The sequence below is a fragment of the Rhinoderma darwinii genome, chromosome 13 (genome assembly GCF_050947455.1).
Source record: "Rhinoderma darwinii isolate aRhiDar2 chromosome 13, aRhiDar2.hap1, whole genome shotgun sequence".
Taxonomy (NCBI): domain Eukaryota; kingdom Metazoa; phylum Chordata; class Amphibia; order Anura; family Rhinodermatidae; genus Rhinoderma; species Rhinoderma darwinii.
In genome coordinates, this window is record NC_134699.1 from 18,956,603 (window position 1) to 18,980,132 (window position 23,530).

Consider the following 23,530-nt stretch of genomic DNA (forward strand, 5'->3'; position numbering starts at 1 on the left):
AAATGGCCGTTATTGGTCGATCGATTGAAATTTGTATGTGAACCATCGTAATAACTGCTAAGTGAATAATGTCTGCCGACATCGGATTTTCAGCCATTTGTGAAACTATTGGCCTTGTTATTAAATCTAACAGTAAAACCGTCCCTGTTGCCCATAGCAACCAATCACAGCGCAGCTTTCATTTTTTAAACTGCTCTAGCAAAATGAAAGCTGAGCTCCGATTGGTTGCCATGGGCAACAAAGACCGTTTTTAGACCATTTTTAATAAGTGTTTGACATAATTCACCAATTCGTGGTCATTTTAATTTTTCTTTAATGCTTCAATTGACTGGTCACATCTTAATATAATGTGTATGGGCAGAATTTGTTATTTTGGGGGTCCCAAAGGTGAGGTGTCCCAGTCATGAATTATTTGCAGTCAGCTGAGGTGACTCCTAGCTCCACCTTCCAGTCCGCCCAAGTCATGTGACGTAGTACGTAACGTGTGATGGGCGAGTTTGACTTTGTGCGTGTCTAACGGGGCGGAGTCAAAGTGCAGCCAGCAACGTGACGTACACTAAGGGGCGGGGCGAGTGACGTGTCAATAACCGGGGTTTGGACAGCGAGAGATTCATTCAAACAGCCTGCCTGCCCCGCGGCTGGGGCGATAGCGGTAGGTGGGCGGGGCTAGCACGCGGTCACGTGGTTTAATGCCCGCTTTCTAGGAGACGCAGGGAGAAGAGGTCCGCAGTAGTAGTGGGAGAAGGGAGGGGGATTATTATAATTGCTTGACATGGTAACGGCGATTATCACATTATATTATATAATACACCGTATAGTATGAGGGAAAGACCAGTTAGTGACGTCACCTGTTATAACTCACCATAGATATCCATATGTATGACATTGGGGAGAGAGTCACGTGCGTAGAATAGCGCCTCATTGTCCTGAGCAGCGACCGCAGATGCCCAGAGACCTTTGCGGTTTTCGGCCACACAGCTGGTACAGGTGTAGCGCATTGAAACCACGTGCTTTACCTGTTTCATGCGATTTTGACCGCACGACCAAAAATGTCTCACGTAGGTTTTTACACCAGATTTCAGCTGATCGCTGGTGGTCCCAGGCTATATCCAAAGCGAGATTGTACCTCGAACAGGCTGCAAAATGGGCGGTGCGGATGCAAATTTGCACAAAAGTGGAAATTTTCGGGATGTTTTGTGGGCGTATCAGTAGTAATGCGGCTTAAAGTGTAAAACTTTTGACCTATAGTAGTGACATGTCAGAAGTTTTGTTTGGTGGGGGTCCGAGCACGGAGACCCCCACCGATCGCTAAAACGAAGCGGCAGAAGGATTCGGTTGAGCGCTGTGCCGCTTTATTTCTGATCGTCTTTCCTCGGAGCGGTGTACGGGCTCAGTAGGGAGTCTGTACATCATACGCTCAGATTTAAGAGGAAAGACGATCAGAAATAAAGCGGCTCAGCGCTCACCCGAATCCTTCTGCCGCTTCGTTTTAGCGATCGGTGGGGGTCTCAATGCTCGAACCCCCACCGATCAAAACTTCTGACATGTCAAAAGTTTTTTAAACGTTTAGTTACACTTATAAACGGTCACCTGAAAGGGGCTGCGAATGTTGTGTGTTATAGAAGATGACGATATCCATAGGTTTTCCCTGAGCCACAGGACCCCTCTCTATTATATGCGCAGCCATACGGGTGACATGTTGCTGCAGGGTTAAGGACTCTGTTGCCCCTGGTAAGTTCTCAGACACTTGCACATGACCGTAAAAAAAACTCCGTAATTGCAGACCGCAATACGGTCCCACAGAAGCATGCTGCGTACATATAGCGTCAGGTGGAGTGCGCCACAATGTTTCATGTATGCTGCTGAATAGAAGCGGAGGCGTCAGGAGGTACGATAAAGACCTCGTGGACCTCTATGGCAGCCCTACTATCTGCTGAGGCGGAGTTTGCAGGTGCCTGTAGGGGGTGCTGTATTCTGTCTCACATTTCTTGATGAAAGGGGTTTTCTCATCTCGGACATTTATATATAAATGTCCAATATATGTGGATTCTACCTCTGGGACCTGCACCTATCTCTAGAACAGGGCCCCCTAAACCCCGTCCTACCTTCTCTTGCACTCGCTTCTCTCCGGCCACTGACTGACAAACAAAATGGTCGCAAGTACGGAAACAGCTGAGTTCACTGAGCTGCGCTGTTTCCGTAACTGATAGACGTGAATGGAAGTTACGGAAGCAGCGTAGCGCAGCAAGTTACGTTGTTTCTATAGCTCCTGACTTCCGGAAACAGCGCAGCTCGCCGTTATTAAAGAAATGTGGTTTATAAATGCAACGACTCGGCTTCCCCGTAAAGTTTTCCTGCTGCGTGTCACCAAGCAGTGGCTTCATACATACAATGTGGAGTTTGTTCTCTGTTTTAAAAATAGAATGGATACAAGTGCGCCCCCTAGTGGTAATAGGTCATCTGTAAAATACCCTAAGGGCCAGACGCGTCAGAATCGGCGTAAAAAAACGGGCAAAACCGCCTTGCATTGAATTTAATGGGAGGCAGAGGTGTATTTTTTTCCACGGCGGTTTTTAGCTGCTTGCGGTAAAAAAAAAGTGCCATTTTTTTTCTTGCCGTGGTTCCACCTTTGAAATCAGTGGGAGGCAGAGAAGGTGTTTTTTGGTCAATGGCCATGGGTGAAAAACGCAGCGAAAATCGCGTCAAGAATTTGCAGACAGGTCAAAATCCCTGTTCACACAGAGTTTCTTGGGGCGGATTTTGACCCGGAAGCTGCATTGGAATTAGCGACAAAAAACGTCCGGAATTGCCCCACATTGATTTCAGTGGCAGGCGTTCTCTTTCCGTAACGGCTTGTAGCCACTCGCAGGAAAAAAACGTGGTTCCACCTCTGAAAAAACCATGTGACTTTGTGTTGCTCTCTCTGTAACCCCTCGGCTGCTGTGTCGTCGGATCTTCAGTCATCAGTCTCCGCTGTATTGTAGATGGAGGAAATCCACACGGCTGGCGTGGCACTGGCTGGTTACCTGCAAGAACACCTCCGTGGCTCCGAGGATTTCTGGCTGTGGGTGACCTACCTTGGGGATCCCGGGTGCATATTTCTTCTCTACTTTCCTCTGGCGTATGCCCTCCAGCACCAGCTTGGCGTGACTGTGCTGTGGCTGGGCATCATCTGCGAGTGGCTGAATGTCGTCTTTAAGTGGTGAGTTATAAATATGCGCGACCTTCATTATTTCTAGACGACTGAACAAGTATATAAACCCGTGAAGATGCGCTCCGCCCGCAGACCCTACTGCATTGTAAAAACGTATTCAAGTTTTCTGCTCTTGATTTTTTCCATATCCTACAGACGTCAGAGCGGGGTCCCCCTATATGAGCGAGGAGCTCCAGCTGTAGTGTACCCGGTCCATTATGGATTACATGGACAGTCATTCATTTGTATTGCCACGTAATGCCTTATTTATGCGGCCACATTTTAGCCTTTGTATTACAGCCGCAAGTCCCAGCCCAACCGTGGATCTAATGACCCGAACAGCATCCCAGTGATCTAATACTTTGTTCGTTCAGGTCATTAGACCCGAGGATGGGCCGTAATACGGAGTCCCGGGACAACCACCACCCCCGCCATCGATTAGCTCTCTGTTTACCAGTCAGAGAGAAGTAGACATCCGTGTAGGTCCTGTGCCTGGGATTGCAGCTCCGTCCCATTCACTTGAATGGGACCGGAACTGCAATCTTAGGCACAGCCACTAGGGAAGTGCTTGGTAAACATTCAAGAGGCCACGGCAAATGTCCTATCAGCAGCTGATCAGTGGGGGTTCCGGGAGTCGGAACCCCTCTGATCTGAAATTCATGACCAAAGGATAGGTCATCAATATAAAAAATACCAGAAAACCCCTTTAATGTGCAGCCCCAATTCTCATTATATTATGTCACTTACTACGGTAGTAGAAGCATCTTTGCCGTATACTCCAAAGTAGTCCCTTGAAATGTAAGTGGGAAAATCTGAGCTGGGGTTCCCCCCCACTATGGGTCTTCATGGTATGTGCCTCACCATGGCCGGAATACCTTCCCAGAAGTGAGCAAAATATTGGGGAGAAATTGATCTCTCTTGGCAAATGGTTTTCTCTGACCCGCTGGGCATACACCCTGGTGAATGTCTACTTTACCAAGCTGACGATCGGGAGAGGAGTGTGGGCGTCCTACCCGGTTTGGTGGCAGAATTTAATGTCTTAGAACACACAGATCCAGTTCATGGATGAGGTCCAAGGTGCTTTATTGACTGTTCTGATATTATATTTAGCTCTTCTTCTCCATCCACAGGTTTCTATTTGGTGAGCGTCCGTTTTGGTGGGTCTATGAATCTGGTCTACAGGACCTCTATAACCTGAAGCAGTTCCCCTCCACTTGTGAGACGGGCCCTGGTCAGTACAGACAAGCTACGTCTCGTAATTTATTTTCACCTATTATATACAGCAGCTAATATTGACTACATATGTGGCACTAAGGCCAAGTTCACATCTGCGTTCAGTATTCCGTCAGAGGAGCACAACAAAGGAATAACCGGAAGTGATGAACCCGTTGCAGCACGGGCACCAACGCTGGCCGACAGAACTTATTGCCTTTAATGGGTTCCGTTGGCTTTCTGTCGGGGTGTCCGTGGATTTACCGGAAACCATAGCGCAGCATGCTGAGCTAGGGCCCCTAACGGAACCTCCAATGCAGATGTAAACAAGGCCTAACCCTAAATATTGTTCTCAGGAAGTCCTTCCGGACACTGCATGATCACTGGAGCTGCCCTGTGGCCCATAATGATGTTCTGCACTGACCACTTACAGAGGTGAGACACCAGGAACGATGGCTTTGCGACTATCCTAGAACGTCTGGGCGCCTGACACACGAACTAGACTCCAAATGCAGATTTCTTCTATGTTCTTAAAGGAGAACTCCGAGCTTAGATTTGGCTTGAGTTTCCTGTCATTTATACCCCTTTATTTACATGGGAACATTGACAGGGTTTCACTTCCCTCCTGGCTCTCACTCTGTAAAATCCCATTGGGAACAGTTAGGGTATGTTCACACGGCGGGGGTCCGTAACGGCTGAAATTACGGGGATGTTTCAGCCTGAAAACATCCCCGTAATTTCAGCCGTACCGGCATGTGCAGGCGCTTGAACGCCGCGTCAATTACGGCCGTAATTAGCGCTGCTATTCATTGGAGTCAATGAATAGCGGCTCCAATTACGGCCAAAGAAGTGACAGGTCACTTCTTCTACGCGGGCGTCTTTTTACGCGCCGTCATTTGACAGCGGCGCGTAAATATACGCCTCGTGTGAACAGACAAACGTCTGCCCATTGCTTTCAATGGGCAGATGTTTGTCAGCGCTATTGAGGCGCTATTTTCGGGCGTAATTCGGGGCAAAAACGCCCGATTTACGTCCGTAAATAGGCCATGTGAACATACCCTTAGACTTTCGTCCCATACATACGGCCTACTTCTGTTATATAACATAGAATGATCTGATTTCAGGGGCATGGTCCGGAGTCTTCCACTCCTATTGTACAGTTTACTGATGGTGGGGATTGCCGTCTCCAGAATTCTTATCCTGGCACATTTCCCTCACCAGGTTGTCGCCGGGATCCTTACAGGTCAGTGATATAAGAATCTGTCCGCTCTCTTCACTTGTCTGGTTTAGTCATTACCATTCTGGAGAAATATATGAATAAATGGACAACTGGGTGTTACCATTCCACTTGTCAATACGGAGTGTCCCTATAACAATGACGAGGTCAGCGGTGTTCAGACATAGTATAGAACACTAAGGCCTTATTCACACAAACGTGTGCGGTTTGCGCGTGTTGCAGTTCCGTGTGTCATCAGTGTTTGGTGCGTGGCTGCGTGATTTTCGCACATATGCCATCCTTATGACACGCGGTTTTGATGTTTAGAAAAAGAAATGAAGGAGGTGCTTTTCTTTTTTCCTTCACTTCTTTATCTACTGTTGCGCGAATAACGCGCAGCACACGGAAGTGCGTCCGTATCACGGACGTAAAACACGTCCGTGTAAATAAGGCCTACGGCTACATGCACACATTGCGGAATTTGATGCAGAAAATCCACCTTAAAAACTGCAGATAAACGCAGGTAAAATCCGCACTTGAGGGTTTGTGGGTTTTTTATGCATTTTTAGATTGTGATGCAGAAACAGATGTTTTTTTTCCCTATAAACTTGTCAATTCTGAGAAGGAAACGCAAGATAAATTGACAAGCTGCAGATTTTAAAATCTGCACCGCAGTTCAATTTGTGTGGTAAAAATTCTACAACCTGTCGATGACATTACTTGAAATCTCACTTATTTGCTGGTACCGTATTACGCTGTGGATTTGCCACAAAAAATCCACTCTGCAAATCCGCATCGTGTGAATGTGGCCTTATGTTCCTGACCTTTCCTGCTTTCTTTTGTAGTTGGGTTCTGAAAGTATCTGTTACAGCAGCCATTTATATCCGCTATGTAGCTATAAATTTGTCATAGTCACCCAGTCTACATTCAAATGCATAGACCCTGCTCTCTTCTACCCTTTTCCTCTTTCCCTCTGATGATAGTTGCTCTTTAAAGGGTAACTAAAGTCTATGAGCCCATACACCGCTCCGAGAAAAGACGATCAGTAACTAAGCAGCTCAGCGCCTATCCGAGCGCTTCTGCCGCTTTGTCTAAACCGAGTAGCGGGGGTCTCCGTGCTTGGACCCCCACCGATCAGAAGTTTTTAGAAAGTTTAGTTACCCTGTAAAGGGTTTTTTCCACTATTACAAGTGATGATATATCATTAGGATATGCTATGACTGGTTGATCAGTGGGAACCCCTACCGATCCTCAGAATAAAGGGGCCTACGCGATATGCCATAACATTGGAATACCCCTTTAAAAGTTTTTCTTACTGTTCGTACTGATGTAATATGATGTAAAGTGAACTACATTTCTCTACCTGTCCCTCCTAGGTGTGCTCTTAGGATCCTTCTTGCAGCGTAATGCTCCCCATGAGCGCAGTTTTGGTTACTTTGCATGTTCTTCACTGTGTTTGCTTTCTGGGGCTCTTCTTGTGTACTGGGGAATGACCGCGTTCGGAGTGGATCTTTTATGGTGAGTACGACTGACAGATCGTAGCTTTAGAACGGCTTTCCCTATGATTAGTTTACACTGGGACACGTTGTATGATGGGATACCCTGCCATTACATCAGAGCATTGCGTCACATACGTCCGTGACTGGGTGACCTGCAGCGAGGACGTAGGCGTTATGGGCCATACCATCTCAACTGCCATGCTATACAATATCAAGAGCAAAGCCCCCATAACTCTAGCAGGGGGAGGTCATCTTTGCTGAACGCTTTTCTAACGCATTTCTACTTTTTGTTCCATGGCTGATGATAGGTCGATCCAACTAGCCGCTAAATGGTGTTCAAAGTCAGAATGGATAAGGCCGGAGACCAGACCCTTTTCTTCAGTGACGAGGAGCGCAGGGACCGCTCTAGGGCTGGGATTTGCCCTGCATTGTCCACTCCGCCACAAACTGCGCCCAGACACTCCAGGCTGGCGTGAAAGGGGCATTTGTCTGCTACTATCTGTTCTGTTCCTGAAGCTTCAGCAAGCGCTCCCACTCCCAATATCCCCCCCTCCGCTCTACTACCTCCTGAATTTTCTGCGCCATTGTATCTGTCCCTTTATGGTCATCATTCTGTCCCCCTATATTGTAAGGGGCCTGGACTCGGCGACGGTGCGGAAAAGAGACTGAGGCCATGCTGACCGTCTGATCAGGAAATGATCTGTTGGGGTTTATATTTTACAATGTGCCGGAAACTTGTACTTTAAATTATATTCATTTTGTTCTTTATTCAAGAAGTGAATCATTTCAGTTTGTATTCTATGGAAACAAGAATAGAGGGACACAGAGTCCCTACAGGTCCCAATTACAGACCCGTAGACACTCCTTGTGCCACGTATGCCACCTCTTTCCTTTGTAATGCTCTAATATGGCATACGTGGTAAAAAAATCTAGGCCCACGGAGTTACCCCATAGCAGGCTATGGGCATCGTAATATGGACCTGTGATGCATGAGCCCTAAAAGGGGTATTATGGTTCCAGCAAATAAAGGTATTCTTGTATAATATATCATTTTTGTATCAATTCCTCACCATTTTCAAGATCTCTGCTTGCAGTAATTGAATAGTAACCTTCATTGTTTACCTCTCGTGGATAAAAATCTGTCCTGGTCATCCCCACCCCCCAAATCAGACGTCCACAGAGTTTCCTGCAAGTCTGAGCACATTTTATTTATACAAGGACAAACAGGACATATTACAAAATACTCAGATGAAAATTCATACCCACAGCATGTGAGGGAGACATAGAGACACACAAAAAAAAGGGAGTTTACAGTGGACCAGCCTTTCATGGGGTCCACCCAGAGCCCCCCGACTCTGCACGTAATACTGCCGAACAACATGTGAGGTTTTCTTTATTAATTTAGAAAAAAATATATATATTTATTTACACGACAAATTACGAGACAGTTTCACAAGTCCACTGCGTGTGATGGTGAGGAGTCAAAGCCTTAAGACATCATTTTTTTAAAAGGTATATCCACCCGCACCTGATCCCATCCCCCACCCCCATTCCAAAAACGTTCTGGCCACAGTATGAACAAGTACACTGTAAACAATGTCCGTGACCGAATCGCTTATTTAATATGTTGAGAATCTATTATTGGTGCGTTGCTTGGACCTTTGATATTGTACTTGGATCAGAACACCGGGGCAAGCGTTGCCAAAAACAACCAATCACATCACAGCTTTCATTTTCTAACCTGCACTGGAAAAAAAAGCGCTGGACTTTGGTTGCTATGGGCAACACCTTCAGGCTTATCTGCACTAGTGTGTATATATGTAAGGCTCAATATTTTTCTGTCAGATGCGAGCTGCATGGAAAAGATAAAACATCAAGGCAGCTGGTAAATAAGCGCCTGTTCACATCTGCATTGGAGGCTCCGTTGGGAGCACAGATCTGGCCGAAACTACCGGAAACATGCTTTTTCCGGTAAAACAACGCATATCATGGCGGAAGCCATTCGGTTCTGTTGGGCGCCGATGGTGTCCATCAGCACTTCCGGTATTTTTGTTCTGCTCTGATGCAGATGTGAACAGGCCACGATCGAAACAAAGTGCATGGTTTAGGGTATGTTCACACGACAACGCCAAATACGTCTGAAATTACGGCGCTGTTTTCATGAGAAAACAGCTCCTGAATTTCAGACGTTTTTACAAGTGCACGCGTTTTTTACGGACGTAATTGAAGCTGTTCTTCATTGGAGTCAATGAAAAACGGCTCAGATTACGTCCCAAGAAGTGTCCTGCACTTCTTTGACACGGCCGTAATTTTACGCGCCGTCTTTTGACAGCTCGTCTGCACAGAACATCGTAAGACCCATTGCAAGCAATGGGCAGATGTTTGCCGACGTATTGGAGCCGTCTTTTCATATTACGTCTGAAAAGAGGTTGTGCGCACATACCCTTACGAGTCTCTGTACATGTCACAGGCTGATCTGTTTTGCTTCTAATGTTACATGCATTAATAGACAAAATCAGGGCATTTATATTAAGTAAAAAAGAAAAAACACAGCCTAAAACTCCTCAAGTGCCATCTCACTGCAACTCTCCAATGATTACTATGTAGATCATGTTTACCGGACTCATGGCACCTAGTAAATCCTCTGCATTAATAACAGTAAGCGGCTGGATTCTATTGCACTCATTGAGCTTCCCTCTTAGGGTATGTTCACAGAACCTATTTTCGGGCCGAAAGATCGCCTCCAAACATCTGCCCATTGATTTCAATGGGAAAACGGCATTCTGTTCTGACGGAGCTTTTTTAACGCGTAAAAAAAATATCCGCGAAAAAGTGCAGGACACTTCTTGGGACGTGGTTGGAGCCATTTTCCACAGACTCTATTGAAAAAAGCTCCAACAACGGCCGCGAAAATCGCAAGTGGCACAAAAAACGTCTGAAAATCAGGAGCGGTTTTCTCTTGAAAACAGCTCCGTATTTTGAGACGTTTTTGACTCTGCGTGTGAACATACCCTTACCCTTTGACATCCATGTGAATGGTTGTCCTTTCATTCAGTACACAGACGCCCCATAGCTTACCCTCTTTTTTTTTTTTCTACATGATTTCAGTGGAGTCTTCTCACGTGTAGTGGTAGGGACCTAAACTTGGCTTATATGCGATAGAGATTCAATGTATTGTTATAGGAGACGCTACTTCCTGTGACGGCCCGCACTAAGAAGGTGGTCACTGACACAGGAAGTCAATTGGTTGCTAGGCAACATTGAAGTATTCAACACTTACTAAAGAGGAGCTGCAAAAATAAACAGATTCTGCAAATGTACGTAGTAATAAATAATGTATACATTTATTAAATTAGTAGTGTTCCCATTCTAGAAAATGGCTATGTAAGAAATAGATCTCAACATATTAAATATGAACCCGGGTGCCAATACAATAGTGAGTCTGTGTAGAGTGAAGCCTTTTAATACGAGCCCAAAAAACAATAATAAGAGCCTGGCATCCCCGATTTCTTCCGAAATTGCTGGAACCAGAACCTCTACACCTGAAGGCTACATCATCGTGTTATAGAGGGGCCGACTTGCATAGCAGTCAAAGAGTTTCATTATTAACATAATATATGAATCAAGGGGTGGTCGGTGAAACTACAGAGAGAAGCAATAAATATCTCCGAGATAACAAATGTGAAATCCTTCAATAGACGTGATCGTTTCAATTTGGTCCTGGGCAGAAGCCTCTCCAATATATAGCTGTATCAGCTGTGTGTATATATGTTCACATTAACACGAACGTACGAACACCGTTACATTGTCAATCCCGGGACAATTACATGGTACATGGGTAAGATGCACATATACACACACGTACATATAGGGGGACACAGCATTATTCTCATGTCCTGTAGGGATTAGGGGTCAAATGGGCAGTTTTGATTATTTCATGATGGAGTTGTCAAATAAAAGGGTTGTCTACTTTGGACAACCTGCCATATTGATGTAATAGGGACGGCGGTCTCCAATCACCAGAGCGGAAGTGTGGAATTCCGTTCTGGAGAGTCGCCTGCGCTGACTGAAAACAATGGATACCCACCAGCTAATATTAAGGCCCCCAACTGTGGCCCTCACATTCAGCTGGTCAGGAACCTACAATATGAGAAGGTGTTGTCCAAATCGGTCAACCCTTTCATGGCAGAAGACTAATAATGAAGTATGCCCAGCCTTGTCTCAGGAGCTCCTTCTTCAGCCATGTCTCAGGAGCTCCTTCTTCAGCCATGGGTCCCTTGCAAGAGCCAAAAACTTCCATGCAATGAAAGAACAAGACCCCACAGAAGAGGTCGGTCTTATGCCTAAACGGAAGTAAAGATCTAGAGATCCAACAACATCAAAGTCTCACGACAGGACAGGACCTCTTTGAAAATTAATTTAGGGAACCCAAACATGTAGCGGATTTGTTGTGGATTATCCCCAGCGTTTCTACGGTTTTCACCCCCTCTACATTGAAAAGTGAACATCCAGAACAGAATTAGCAGATGTGAAAATCCACAGCCTGCTCTGATTTCCATGCAGAAAATGTTCATTCGCATGCGGATCAGGTTTTTAAATCTCATCCACTTGCCTGCCATAGTTTTCCGCCCTCAAATCCAGATGGAAAATCCACAGCAAATCTGCTACGTGTGCCTAACGGTTTAAACATGCTTGACAAATACAATCAATGGCGGCAGCCATTTTTCTGTGCAAAACCTAAATTTACGTAGTCAGTCCATTCGCTAGGAACATCTGACATGGGCCCCATGCACATGACCGTATTTTTAATCCGTAGTTATGGACCCATTCATTTTTTTTATGGGCTACGGCCACCTTGCCGTAATTACGGCACGGACTCCCCATAGAAGTCTATGGGTGCTTCCGTAGTTGCGGATGTGCACCCGTAGCCGTCCATAATTATGGAAGCGTTGCTAGACAACGCCAGGTTTGCAGATGTTGCATATCATTTGTGTTTTTTTCCTCTTTTTTCGGATCCGTAATAACGGATGCACTACGGACCGTATTTATGGACACTGTTCCATATACGCGGATGATTTATGGATGGCCATAAATGACTAAGAATCCGTATTTACGGATGAATGAAATCTACGGACGTGTACATGGGGCCATAGATGTAGCACTAATAATCGTATCAGTTCAGCACACAATATGGCTGCTTCCACAGGATGCGCCTTACAATCAATGGCTAAAGACTGCATCAGTTACAGACCAGTCCCTCTGGACCAATCCCACTGCAGATCAGGAACGTCTCATTCCCCAAATAAGTGGGGAACCCAGATGCCGGAGCCATCCCGCAGGTCAGACTTTTATAATGTTTAATATTGTGGGACATTCTTAATATGTTTGAAGGATATTCTCCATAAACACAGGGAGGTAGTCAGAAATGTGGTTGTCACGTCTCCGGCCTTGTCAGCCACTGACCTGACAAGCAAATTAGAACATTTGGGATTGGGATATATTTTTTTTATGTCAGCAAAAAAATTAAAAACAGCATCCATAAAAAATGTGCAGTTTTAGGTTTTGTTCACATTAGCGTCATGGCTTCTGTTCTTAACGGAGCCATGACAGTTCTGTCGGATCTGTTTTTAAATTGATCCAAATGGATCCCATTGACTTTTAATGGGTTTATAGGGTTTCGGTCGCGGTTCCATTTTTTTGTGGTAAGAACAGCGCAGCAGACTACACTATTCTTGCCTTCGAAAAGCAACCTAAGCCTAGTGAAATGGAAGCCATTATGTTTCCGGTATTTTTGACTGCAAAAATAACGTAGTCTTCAGCACTATTCTTGGTGTCGAAAATACCAGAACTGTAACGAAACCCAATATGTCAACGGGGACCGCCACGATTCATTCGAAAACGGATCCGGTATAGCAGTCATGGTTCCTTTATGAACGAAAGCTATAACACTAATGTGAACAGAACCTAAAAGGTGCATTTCTGACTATCTGTATTTTTCACTGCGCCATAATACATCAGTATTATAAGTATAGAAGCTCTATAAAACATAGCAATGGCTTAAACCTGTTCTGCATCTACAAAATGGACACCATTTATATAAAGTATTGCACGGGAGCTGTTGCCCATGGCAACCAATCAAATTCTAGCTTACATTTTCCCAGTGCAGAATAGAAAATGAAAGCTGAAATATGATTGGTTGCTATGGACAACAAAGCCAGGTTCTGTCTGCCTTGTCTTTCTACTTGAGGCCTAAAAGGCTTCCATATTTACCACGGTCATAGTTTCTATTAACCCATGTACATCTTTACATTAAAGATAGAAATGCCTGTGTTTAAGCAGCAATATCTCCAAACCCTGAGCTGGCAAAAAACCCATAATAAAAAAAATAATAATAATAATGGCACTCTCAACAAATGTGGATTTTTAAGAGTCTGAATAAAACGAGTATCTTTTTTGGGGGAGGGATGGGAAGAGGATGTTACATAGGTCGCAAAAAATATCAGGAATTAATGGTGGGTCAATAAAGTGCATATGTTGCCTTAACCCATTGGAAGTCCCCACTTTGTGAGGCAAATAATACTCATTGTGTTACTTTCTTTGTTCCTAATCCTCAGGTCAGATCGGATCACAAGATGGCTGCCTGGATAGGTGATGGGTACACTCTGAGATTTGTGGCACAATTAAAGGGACCTTATACGAGCATTAATGGTGTACGAGGCACAGATCAATGAAACATTGGCAGTAGCATTTAGTGTTAACGGGAGACCAGACTTAGCAAGGTGTGTAAGCTAAAGTGAGGGGTCCCCAGGGATAGGGAGGGTGGGTGTGCTAGTCTTGCCCGCTGGGACACATGACATCTGACCCATTGAGTTTTGTGTTTTTGTTTTTTTTTCTTTCTGTTTTTTTTGTCTGTTTCTTGGTTTTAATAGAAAAAATAAACCGATCACCATAACAAAAACTAAGAAAGGAAAATAAAAAAAGGATTGTGTGTGGAGTCCCCAAGAGGGGGGGTGGGGGATTAGGCCGTTGGCTCATCCTCCATGGGCTCTTCCAATGGTCTGCAAAGGCAATAGACAAAGTTACAACTTGCCAGGGTGTAGAGACATATACTTTTGCATTTACACATCTGTACCACAATACATTTGAATCCCCATTCGTGGGACATTTTGATCCCCATCCCTTTTGGTGGACAAGCCCATGTAAAACGGGACATTTAGGAAGTACAACTGACTATTATGACCATGGACTGAGAAGTACGCAATATACCACACTCTCTGTTACCTGGAGATACCGTCTGTATTGCTTTGCTCTGTATCTACGGATAATGATGCCAATGCGCTAACGGTTTCGGCGTCCTCCACCTCACCTCGTTGTGCTTCCAAGAAGGAGTGGCTCAAAGCAATGTTTTTTAAGGAGCTCCAGTGCTTACCTATAGGAAAAAAGAAAACATTTTCGTCTCCTGCACTCCTCCAATTGTTCAATTCCAATAGTTCTCTGGTGGTTAAGGATCGAGGAATTTTTTTTACTTGTTGCCTTCCCGCATTACGCATTTGTATTTTTATTAGAGTATGTTCACACGACCTATTATTGCCCGTTTTTCGGGCAGAACGCCTCCAAACATCTGCCCTTTGATTTCAATGGGATAACGGCTTTCTGTTCCGATGGAGCGTTTTTCGTGGCGTTTTTTTTACACTTTAAAAAACGGCCGCGAAAAATAAGTGCAGGACACTTCTTGGGACGTTTTTTTTTGAGCCGTTTTCCATAAACTATTGAAAAAAGCTCCAAAAACGGCCGTAAAAAACGCAGCGAAATTTGCAAGTGGCACAAAAAACGTCTGAAAATCAGGAGCTGTTTTCTCTTGAAAACAGCTCCTTATTTTGAGACGTTTTTGACTCTGCGTGTGAACATACCCTTATGCAGCAGTGCATAAAATATTTTAAATTATAATATACCGTTATTTGTCTGTATGCGAGTACATTAATGCCTAAGGTATCAATAAAGGACAGGCCGAAGGCTGTCCGTATAAAACCGTCATCCCTGGCGATGGTGATGCGGGGCCGGCCGTCAGAGTTTTCTCCAACAACTCCTCTCCTGGGGCACAGCTCCTGTGCCCACATGATCGCATAGACATGTATGTAAAAATGCAAGAAATACCTCCTACTTATATCGTACATGTAAGTATTTTTGCGGGAAGGGTTAACATACCAAGTTTTACTCATTCCTCTTCTCTTCCCATAGTCAATAACTAATATACTGTAATGGTAAAGACCCCATCTCATCCCTAAAGAAGGTGTTGGATTAAGAAGACACTCACTCTGGATAGTGATGACTCTTTCTAAAGTGGTCACTGCATTGTCACTGGGTCTCTGCTGCAGGACGCTGTCATCAAATGGTGCAGGCTGTGGGTCAAGAAAATCAGAGTTAACATGAATAAGTCTCCCATCAACTACTCATGAACTTCCGCCATCCCTCTCCTTCTCACCTCCATGCCCAGAAGGGCCGACACACAAGCCTCCGAGGCATCGCAGATGGCAGTTAAGTCGTGTCCTCCTTCTAAAGCCATGACCACCCTACCACCCGCCAGAGACATCAACTGTGTGGTGAGGTGTCCAAAACCTGAGTGGAACACAGATATGTGATTAGCTGGAGGCAATAGTGGCATAAAAAAAGGAGCCTATGAAATTCAATAACACTGCTTTCTACCGGGCACCAAGCCGGTTATCTGTTGTTGGTCTGCAGTGAACCTCTTTAAATGATAAACTTATTGGGATTGTAAGTGAAGGATGACCACGATCACCCAATTCCGTCATAAGCTAGATCATTTTGATAACGTGACGATGACCAGGAGCTGTTTTTGCTCTGGTCTTAGGTTAGGTGGGCTTCCAGTGCCATAGATATATATATATATATTTGTAGAGGTAGAAATCACAACCGTTACCCAGGCCTTGAGGGACCACCATAACTAGGCAGGAAAGAGTCCTGATTACATATTACAGTTTTAAACCCCAATGCACAATGAGACAAAAGGCCAATGTTGCGTGATCTGGTTTGGACCTATAAACAACTTCCACATCTATACTTATGTTTCTTAATTTAGTTTAAAAAAAATCCTAAATAAATATAGTAGATTACCAAGGGATAGTGAACTAGACATTAAACAGAGTATACTACATGACTTCTCAGCTAAACCTATGTGATGTCCTCCTCGAGCCCTGGTTCTCCATCATAAGTCCTGGTTAAGAATCTCAAGCATAAAATATAACAGGAATTATACAATCATTTGGCATTCATGCTTACATTTTGCTGTAACAGAGTAGCCTCCAAGTGGGCTTTGGTGCCCCTCCACTGCATCAAACCCAGCTGAGACTAGGACAAGGTCTGGAGAGAACTCCTGGGCTATAGGCATGACAACCAACCTAGGGGAGAAGATAAGAGAAGGTAAACAGGTCAATTTACAAAATCAAAAATAAAAGTTCCGTTTTTGATAATCTCCCTCATTGGGCCCGCTTATTTATAGAATTTTTGACAATTCCCTAATGCAAGTACTGTAATACAAACACTTGTGAAGTATAGGACAATACCTAAAAGCAGCCAGGTACTCTGCATCCCCCACAGGCGGCTCCACTCCCCCTGTCCATGCAATGTTCACATTAAATCCAACTCCACAACCGGCACCCACCTGTGAAATACAGAAACATTACATGCATACACATTTGGTGCCATAAATTACTGTGTGGAGACAGTCCAAGTCAACGCAACTCACCTCCTCTGGAGAACCACTGCCGGGGAAAAAGTTCCCATCATCATAACGGTGGAGAGACACATACAGGACATTGGGGTCACTATAAAAGGCTTGTTGGGTTCCATTGCCATGGTGAATATCCTACAACGGGGATAGAATAGAGTTAAATCAGAGCGATCTTCATAATAATGGCTGGTCATATTGTGACTGGTGCCTTGGTAACTCACCCAGTCTACTATAAGGATCCGACCCACGTTCATCTTTTGAGAGAGGAGTTTGGCGGCAATGGCTACAGAGTTGAAAAAGCAGAAACCCCTAAATCACAAAGAGAGGGTAAGTGAGCCAAAGAGACTAGTCTTCGAAAAAGTGGTCTGTGGTCAACTTCTGACTCATATTTCAACATATCCACTAATGATCCTCAGGATTTTGCGAAGATTAAGATTCGGCATGGGGCTTATTTTCAGGTCAAACTGTAAAATAATGTGTTTTTTACCCAATGTTGCTAGCCGAATCTAAGTCTGACCCTTCCGTCTATCTAGACCCTCCTCGTGATACTTACATGGCAACAGACTCTTCTGCATGGTGTCCTGGAGGACGAATAACTGCAAATCCATTCTATGGGATTGTAAATGAATGGAGTTCAATAGTTTAAAGATGACATAATGCCCCATCTCCCCGTACTCAAACATTGTGTATTGCGACTTACTTTTAGTTCTCCAGATGCAACTTTAAATGTCAGCTCAAGTAGAGATCCTACAGCCGTCCTGACCGCTGCTGGGGAATGGAGCTCATTCCATACAGTGTCACTATCCACCTGTTATCCAAGAAATAATGAAAAAAATGGAGGACACTGGAAATTGATATAAAGTGGAGAGATGGTTACTATTGTAGCGATTGAAGATACTAAATGGACAAAAATATGTGCCAATGGACTTTAGGGATGGGAGTATATCCATTTAAGTCCAAAACTTACCCCAATGCCACCACAAGGGAGCACTGCATACATCTTCAGGGAAAGAGGTCCTATTGGATGATTGGAAAAAAAGTTGGAGAGATTAAGGTGAAAAACATAAGAAAAAAAAGACGTGTGACCCACTGTGTTCTATTTAAGACTATACAAATGTTTCTGAATATTTTATGTAGATAGAGACACCTTTGGTGCTCTGGTGTAACGTCCATCTAAGTCCCTTGTCCCCAATTTTCACAATACAGGTTTATCAGCCCCTTGTCTCCATCATACCACCCACCCCCAACCCCTTTCAGTCTGTTTCGTCACTTGTGTGCCCTCCCCAAAATGTTACTTTTCAAACCAGTCCCTCAACCCAGTTCTAAATTTTACTACTCCGTCTGAATTCCCAACCAGTAGCAGGTCGTCTATCTTCAGCCCCTCACCCAGCAGGTTCTTGCTCTCCAGTTTGTGGCGGCTTTGCGGGCTGGTCCCGTACAGGAGGGTGTGGTGCTCTGTATGTACCGTCTGAATCTCGTCCAGCGTGGCCTTCCTGCCCCGCACGCGCTGTGAGAGGGACATCATGTCACTCTTAGTGTATTTCACCCCAATTTTTGATCCTAAAATATGTCTCCAAATGCTCAGTGACAACCATATTTACACACCTCTTGTGCAGACAAAACATGTCTCATCATATGCACACTCTGAGCTATATAAATCAGTCTCTCTGTGACCCATCTCATTCCACCCCTTTGTGTGATTATTCTGTTCTACCCATCCATTCACATATAGGATCCTCCCAACTTAAACTGCCACATAAATCACCTGGCATTTGCTTAGTAGACCAGTCTCCTGTAGACGGGACCAGATGCTCTGTATTCTCCCAGCATGTTCTGGGTGGTTATTGGTGTCCCCACAAGTGCACTGGTGTTTCAACATCAGAGTGTCGTAGACCAAACCTGTGAAGGAAGATGGATGCATAAAATCTGACCCTATTAAGGCATTCCAAGTTAATAGGGGTTAGTACCTTGTTGGGGACCTCCATCAATTAGCTTGAACAGAGAGCAGCTGCAAAGAGCATCTCTGTCTCTCTCTGGAGGACCGGGGATGTCCATGCATTATATAGACATTCAATTAATTTCAATGGACCCTGTGTAATGCCAGGTTTCTCCTGTGGTGGCGCTGCAGGAGAATTGAACACTTGCAGGAAGGTTCCTCTGTAGATTCCAGAGATCAGCTTATTTTCAGGGAAACTTTCTAATGAAACTGCATTGTGAAAAGTGGACAACCACTTTAAGTGTCCGACTTAATTTTGGAAGTGGTACTATAGAACCGCTGCCATACAAGAGTGTAAAATATCTTCATTACCTGGCAGTGAAAAAAACTGCTAATTATGTAGTGATCCTGTTCTTATATTTCAGCAAATATATAGATGTACAGAACTTTTTACATGACTTTACAGAAGGGGACAACTTCACGTATATTTACTGGGGGGATTCTCACCACTGTACAAGGAGAACAAATACGGGTGATCCACCGGAACCGATTATTGGGGTGGATAAAATTTAATTTTTCATTATTCTCACGCAACTACTGCTATAACTTTTTTTGGTTTTTGGAAATTCATTTACATTATGGAAGTCTGAATTAATCTTCGCAAAAATGCAGCATGTTAATTAGTCAGGAATCAACGTCTTCATTAGAATGAGTCATTTCCTACTCTAGTAATGGATTAGTTTCTTCTCTGTGCTTTCATGATGTCACTGGTTTCTGGTAAATGGTTAGCTTGCTCTGTTGTGAGCAATGATACAAACCACAAAACGGCTTATGAGGGCTACATTTCCTCTGGCCTCAATAAATTTTAGCCTTTTGTACAGAAAGAAGGATTGTTAAAGGTATGGTCATATCTGGAGAATCGCTTATCTAAGTGGCCAGCTGTTCACTGTAGGTCAAGCGGCTGAAACCACCAGTAATCAGCTGTGATCGCCAAGGAAAGCTGCAGGTAGCTGCGCATTTTTACTGTAGTGGCCACTGCAGGAGAAATGTGGTATTACCACCACGTGAAACATGGTCACTCTGTCCTCCAGAGTGAGAGCCGCAGTTGGCAGCAGCTCTTCGCTCTGGCTAATTGAGGTTCTTCCCGAGCGGATAACACCCTCAATGACATCATATGTCCTAATGGGGCATATAGATAGGAGTTGTACTAATGAAACAACCCTTTGAATGTTGTTCTGCAGTAAAATGCCCTAATCGAGCAGTTCATTGTACGGATCCTAAAGGGAGCCCCACACTGTTGTGTAAGTTCAGGTGGCTTGGCATACCTGTGGTGCTGAGAACTCTGCGTCGCGGCTCTGAAATGCAGGCAGTGAGCGGAGCTGCAGGTGAGGACTGTGTGCGACTTAAAGCTGAATGCGGAAGGGAACCTTGATACAGAGGCAGGGTGTCTGGGAACATCTGAAGGAGACACAATTAAATCCTCAGGTCAGTGAAGAAAAAACGGTTGATCCAATGGCTGATAACAGGATAATACAATAAACTTTTCTCAAAAATAAATTGTGTTTATTGGAACATACATTTCCGATACACAGCAGACTTCCTGTTCTGCCATATGATTGAAAAATGCTGCATTTAGTCCCCTCCGTGTCTGAAGAGGCAGAAAAGGCAGAGCTATAATTAAAGTCAATCTCCTGCCAAAAAATGAAAACTCAGTTCTGGCTGGAGATTCAGATCTTCATCTAATTTCCATCCCCCTAGTTTTCCATACTGGGGATTCCCTGTTTTCATGGTTGGGTTGGGGATGGGGTTTATCTCAGGTGATGCACTCATTGTCCTTGTGGCTAGTGGACTGCCAAAGCAAGGTGCCATAGCCACACCCCCTTTAGCCCTGCTCTGTGTTTAACCAATAGGCAACCTGGTATCAAATCTAACTATGGATCGGGTTAAACAAAATCTTCTGTTATGCAAAGGGAGATAAGTGACATAGCCCAAAGCTGCATCCCGTAGGAATGCACTCACCACACATAATGCCAGTTACACAGAAGGGTATAACTTTTGCAATAACGTGGTTATAAATAAAAACTGTAGTATCCCATATGGGTGATTAGAAATTGTGTAAAACAGTTGCATACAATATCTATGGAATAGTAAAGAGGAAAGATCAACTTGAATCTATGAATCTGTAAGATCTCTTCACTACTCTTGAGCTCAGAAAGCAATACCCATATTCACCTGCAGAGGTCCTCCCTAACTGCAGTTACATAAATAGAGTATACAGTTGTAAAGGATCTGCCAGGCACTACGTCTGGGTATACTCCCAGGATTAATCAGTCGACACCTGAGGCCAGACCTCTGAGACTGACACCTGCTCCCACCAATCAGGGTGGCAGGCTCAGGAGTGGGAGAGCCTATCGCGGCCTGGTCAGTCAGAGTTAGCTCCGCCCCCTGTCCATTTATACCAGCCGTTTTCTCTTCCTCTTTGCTTGTTATTCTTCTTGGATTCCTGGCCCCACTTCTGCCTTGCTCCAGCCTGCTTCTGCCGTGCTTCTGCCTTGCTTCAGTTCCGTTTATCCTGCGTTGCTCTGCCCCTGGCTTGCTTCTGCTCCGTGCTCCCGTTTGTATACTCCACTACATCCTGATCCTGACTGGCTCATTCACCGCTCCGTTTCCTCGCGGTGTTCCGTGGGCTACTGTATTCCCTTGCGTGTTCCCTGTTTGTACTCCCTTGCACTTAGACAGCGTAGGGACCGCCGCCAAGTTGTACCCCGTCGCCTAGGGCGGGTCGTTGCAAGTAGGCAGGGACAGGGCGGTGGGTAGATTAGGGCTCACTTGTTCCCTTCACCTCCTTCCTGCCATTACAACAGTGGGGCTTCATTGGGGAGGGGGGCATCACATCTAAAGTACAAACACCATTTTAACCACTGATGTACCAAAATTAGGGCAATGTGTGCAAAACCGTGTCATATGTGGCGTATGAAGCAGCGGAGAAATTCACAAGATTTACGTAATGCCTATGGGCAACAGAAAATTGCCTAAAACTGGTAAAAATACAGCACATATATAATATAAGATCTGAATGTGATGATGTAGGGGACTGTACTAGCCTTGATGGAAGAACGATTACCGAGTTTCTACTCTACTAAACCTAAAAATGTTGAGGTGACTACAGTAAAGGTATGTTCATACGCAGAGTCAAAAACGTCTCAAAATACGGAGCTGTTTTCAAGAGAAAACAGTTCCTGATTTTCAGACGTTTTTTGTGCCGTTTTCTACGGTTTTTGGAGCCTTTTTCACTAGAGTCTATGGAAAACGGCTCCAAAAACGTCCCAAGAAGTGTCCCGCACTTCTTTTTCGCGGCCGTTTTTTACACGTAATAAATAAACACGAAAAACGCTCCGATTTTTCAGCCATTTTTCTGGCGTTTGCGAGTTTTTCTGCAGGCGGAATTTCTGCCTCAAAATTCCGTTTGGAAGTTTGAGGCAGATTTATCTCTCCCTGCACGCCGATTTTTCGCCGCTTTTTTCGCCGACGGCCATTGAGCGCCGCAGGCATAAAACGCCGCAAAATACGCTTTCTCTGCCTCTCATTGATGTCAGTGGGAGGTCAGAGGCGTAAACGCCCGAAGATAGGGCATGTCACTTCTTTTTCCCACGAGGCGGTTTTACCGCTCGCGGGAAAAAGATGCCTCCGCCTCCCATTGAAATCAATGAGAGGCATTTTAGGGTCGTTTTTGACGAGTTTTGCGGCGCGGTTTCCACGTCATAAAACTTGTCATAAAACTCTGTGTGAACATAGCGGTGGCCATAAACAGACTAACGCAGGGCGAACCCGCTGATTCGACATGCCCGATCCTTTGTTCTCACGGAAGATAAGCCACCACCGGAGTGGTCTGTTAGGGGAATATTTCCCTCTCTCTATTGAGATCAAAAGCATGCATGTGTATGGGGAAGACAAGAGGAATAGCTGTTGGCCAAATCACAGTTCAACCAACAGCTAATAAGGTTTAAGGCCACCTTTATTCCCAATACCCCACTGCCTCTATGTCTCAGGGGTTCAGGAAGCTGAGCTACAAGCAGATATCGGACATGATCCTCATACTGATGGTCACCAGTGATTTCCTATTCCTGACTGGTCGTACACTAGAGAGAACTGCTGGCCAAAAGTGGTTCCTCGTTAAAGATGAAAGCTTGGCTCAGATGAACATCCATAGATGCTGCCATACACTACTCATACCTGGGAGGATGGGACTAAAAAGATCTAACTTGCCGATTCTTTTGTAGGCAAAAGATTGCCGGGTGGTGGGGATGGATGTAAACAGGAGGACTTTAGAAGGTTGGCACCACGTAGAATGGGGAATTAACGGACTATATTCTCCCTACTGTATGGAATTATAATTACCTGTTCCAAAGGAGAGCTCCAAGTCCAGTTTTTATGGTTAGGGTATGTGCACACGATCACAACAATTACAGCTGAAATTACGGAGCTGTTTTCAGGATATAACAGCTCCTTCATTTCAGACGTAATTGCTCGTACTCGCGTTTTGCGAGGCGTCAATTACGGCCGTAATTTGGAGCTGTTCTTCATTGAAGTCAATGAAAAACGGCTCAGATTACATCCCAAGAAGTGTCCTGCACTTCTTTGATGACGCTGTTATTTTACGCGCCGTCTTTTGACAGCGACGCGTAAAATTACAGGTCGTCGGCACAGTACGTCGGCAAACCCATTG

The 23,530-nt window shown here is 44.7% G+C and overlaps 2 protein-coding genes across 8 annotated transcripts in view; one reads left to right on the forward strand and one right to left on the reverse strand.

The window, feature by feature from the left end:
* The first annotated feature begins 525 nt into the window (after nt 1–525).
* Nucleotides 526–8,165, forward strand: G6PC3 (glucose-6-phosphatase catalytic subunit 3). Of its 5 annotated transcripts, none has more exons than XM_075845319.1 (7): nt 526–652; nt 2,985–3,202; nt 4,324–4,424; nt 4,762–4,840; nt 5,530–5,648; nt 6,998–7,139; nt 7,429–8,165. In XM_075845319.1, exons 2-7 carry the CDS (start codon nt 2,985–2,987, stop codon nt 7,787–7,789), a joined length of 1,020 nt encoding a protein of 339 aa, XP_075701434.1. In that variant the 5' UTR covers nt 526–652; the 3' UTR covers nt 7,790–8,165. The 5 variants fall into 5 exon arrangements, with proteins under 5 accessions (XP_075701434.1, XP_075701435.1, XP_075701433.1 ...); XM_075845320.1 differs by lacking the exon at nt 526–652 and adding an exon at nt 657–722; XM_075845318.1 differs by lacking the exon at nt 526–652 and adding an exon at nt 693–775.
* A 5,781-nt stretch (nt 8,166–13,946) lies between these two features.
* HDAC5 (histone deacetylase 5) overlaps nt 13,947–23,530 on the reverse strand; it is a 50,867-nt gene continuing 41,283 nt past the window's right edge. For all 3 annotated transcript variants that reach the window (XM_075845660.1, XM_075845659.1, XM_075845658.1), the window contains 14 exons: nt 20,130–20,262; nt 18,634–18,767; nt 18,255–18,375; nt 17,836–17,885; nt 17,569–17,676; nt 17,422–17,477; nt 17,090–17,177; nt 16,884–17,003; nt 16,702–16,799; nt 16,418–16,536; nt 15,603–15,736; nt 15,435–15,519; nt 14,402–14,549; nt 13,947–14,178 (listed from right to left, as the gene is read on the reverse strand). In XM_075845660.1, the coding sequence (XP_075701775.1) occupies nt 14,139–14,178; nt 14,402–14,549; nt 15,435–15,519; nt 15,603–15,736; nt 16,418–16,536; nt 16,702–16,799; nt 16,884–17,003; nt 17,090–17,177; nt 17,422–17,477; nt 17,569–17,676; nt 17,836–17,885; nt 18,255–18,375; nt 18,634–18,767; nt 20,130–20,262 (1,434 nt within the window). In that variant the 3' untranslated portion in view covers nt 13,947–14,138. The remainder of the gene's footprint in view (nt 14,179–14,401; nt 14,550–15,434; nt 15,520–15,602; nt 15,737–16,417; nt 16,537–16,701; nt 16,800–16,883; nt 17,004–17,089; nt 17,178–17,421; nt 17,478–17,568; nt 17,677–17,835; nt 17,886–18,254; nt 18,376–18,633; nt 18,768–20,129; nt 20,263–23,530) is intronic.

What these genes read in the sequence shown, in the direction of transcription:
- G6PC3 (XM_075845317.1), top strand. An exon ending in CACTTGTGAGACGGGCCCTG is followed by an intron (nt 4,425 to 4,761) that starts GTCAGTACAGAC and finishes TATTGTTCTCAG; the next exon opens with GAAGTCCTTCCGGACACTGC. An exon ending in TGTCGCCGGGATCCTTACAG is followed by an intron (nt 5,649 to 6,997) that starts GTCAGTGATATA and finishes TGTCCCTCCTAG; the next exon opens with GTGTGCTCTTAGGATCCTTC.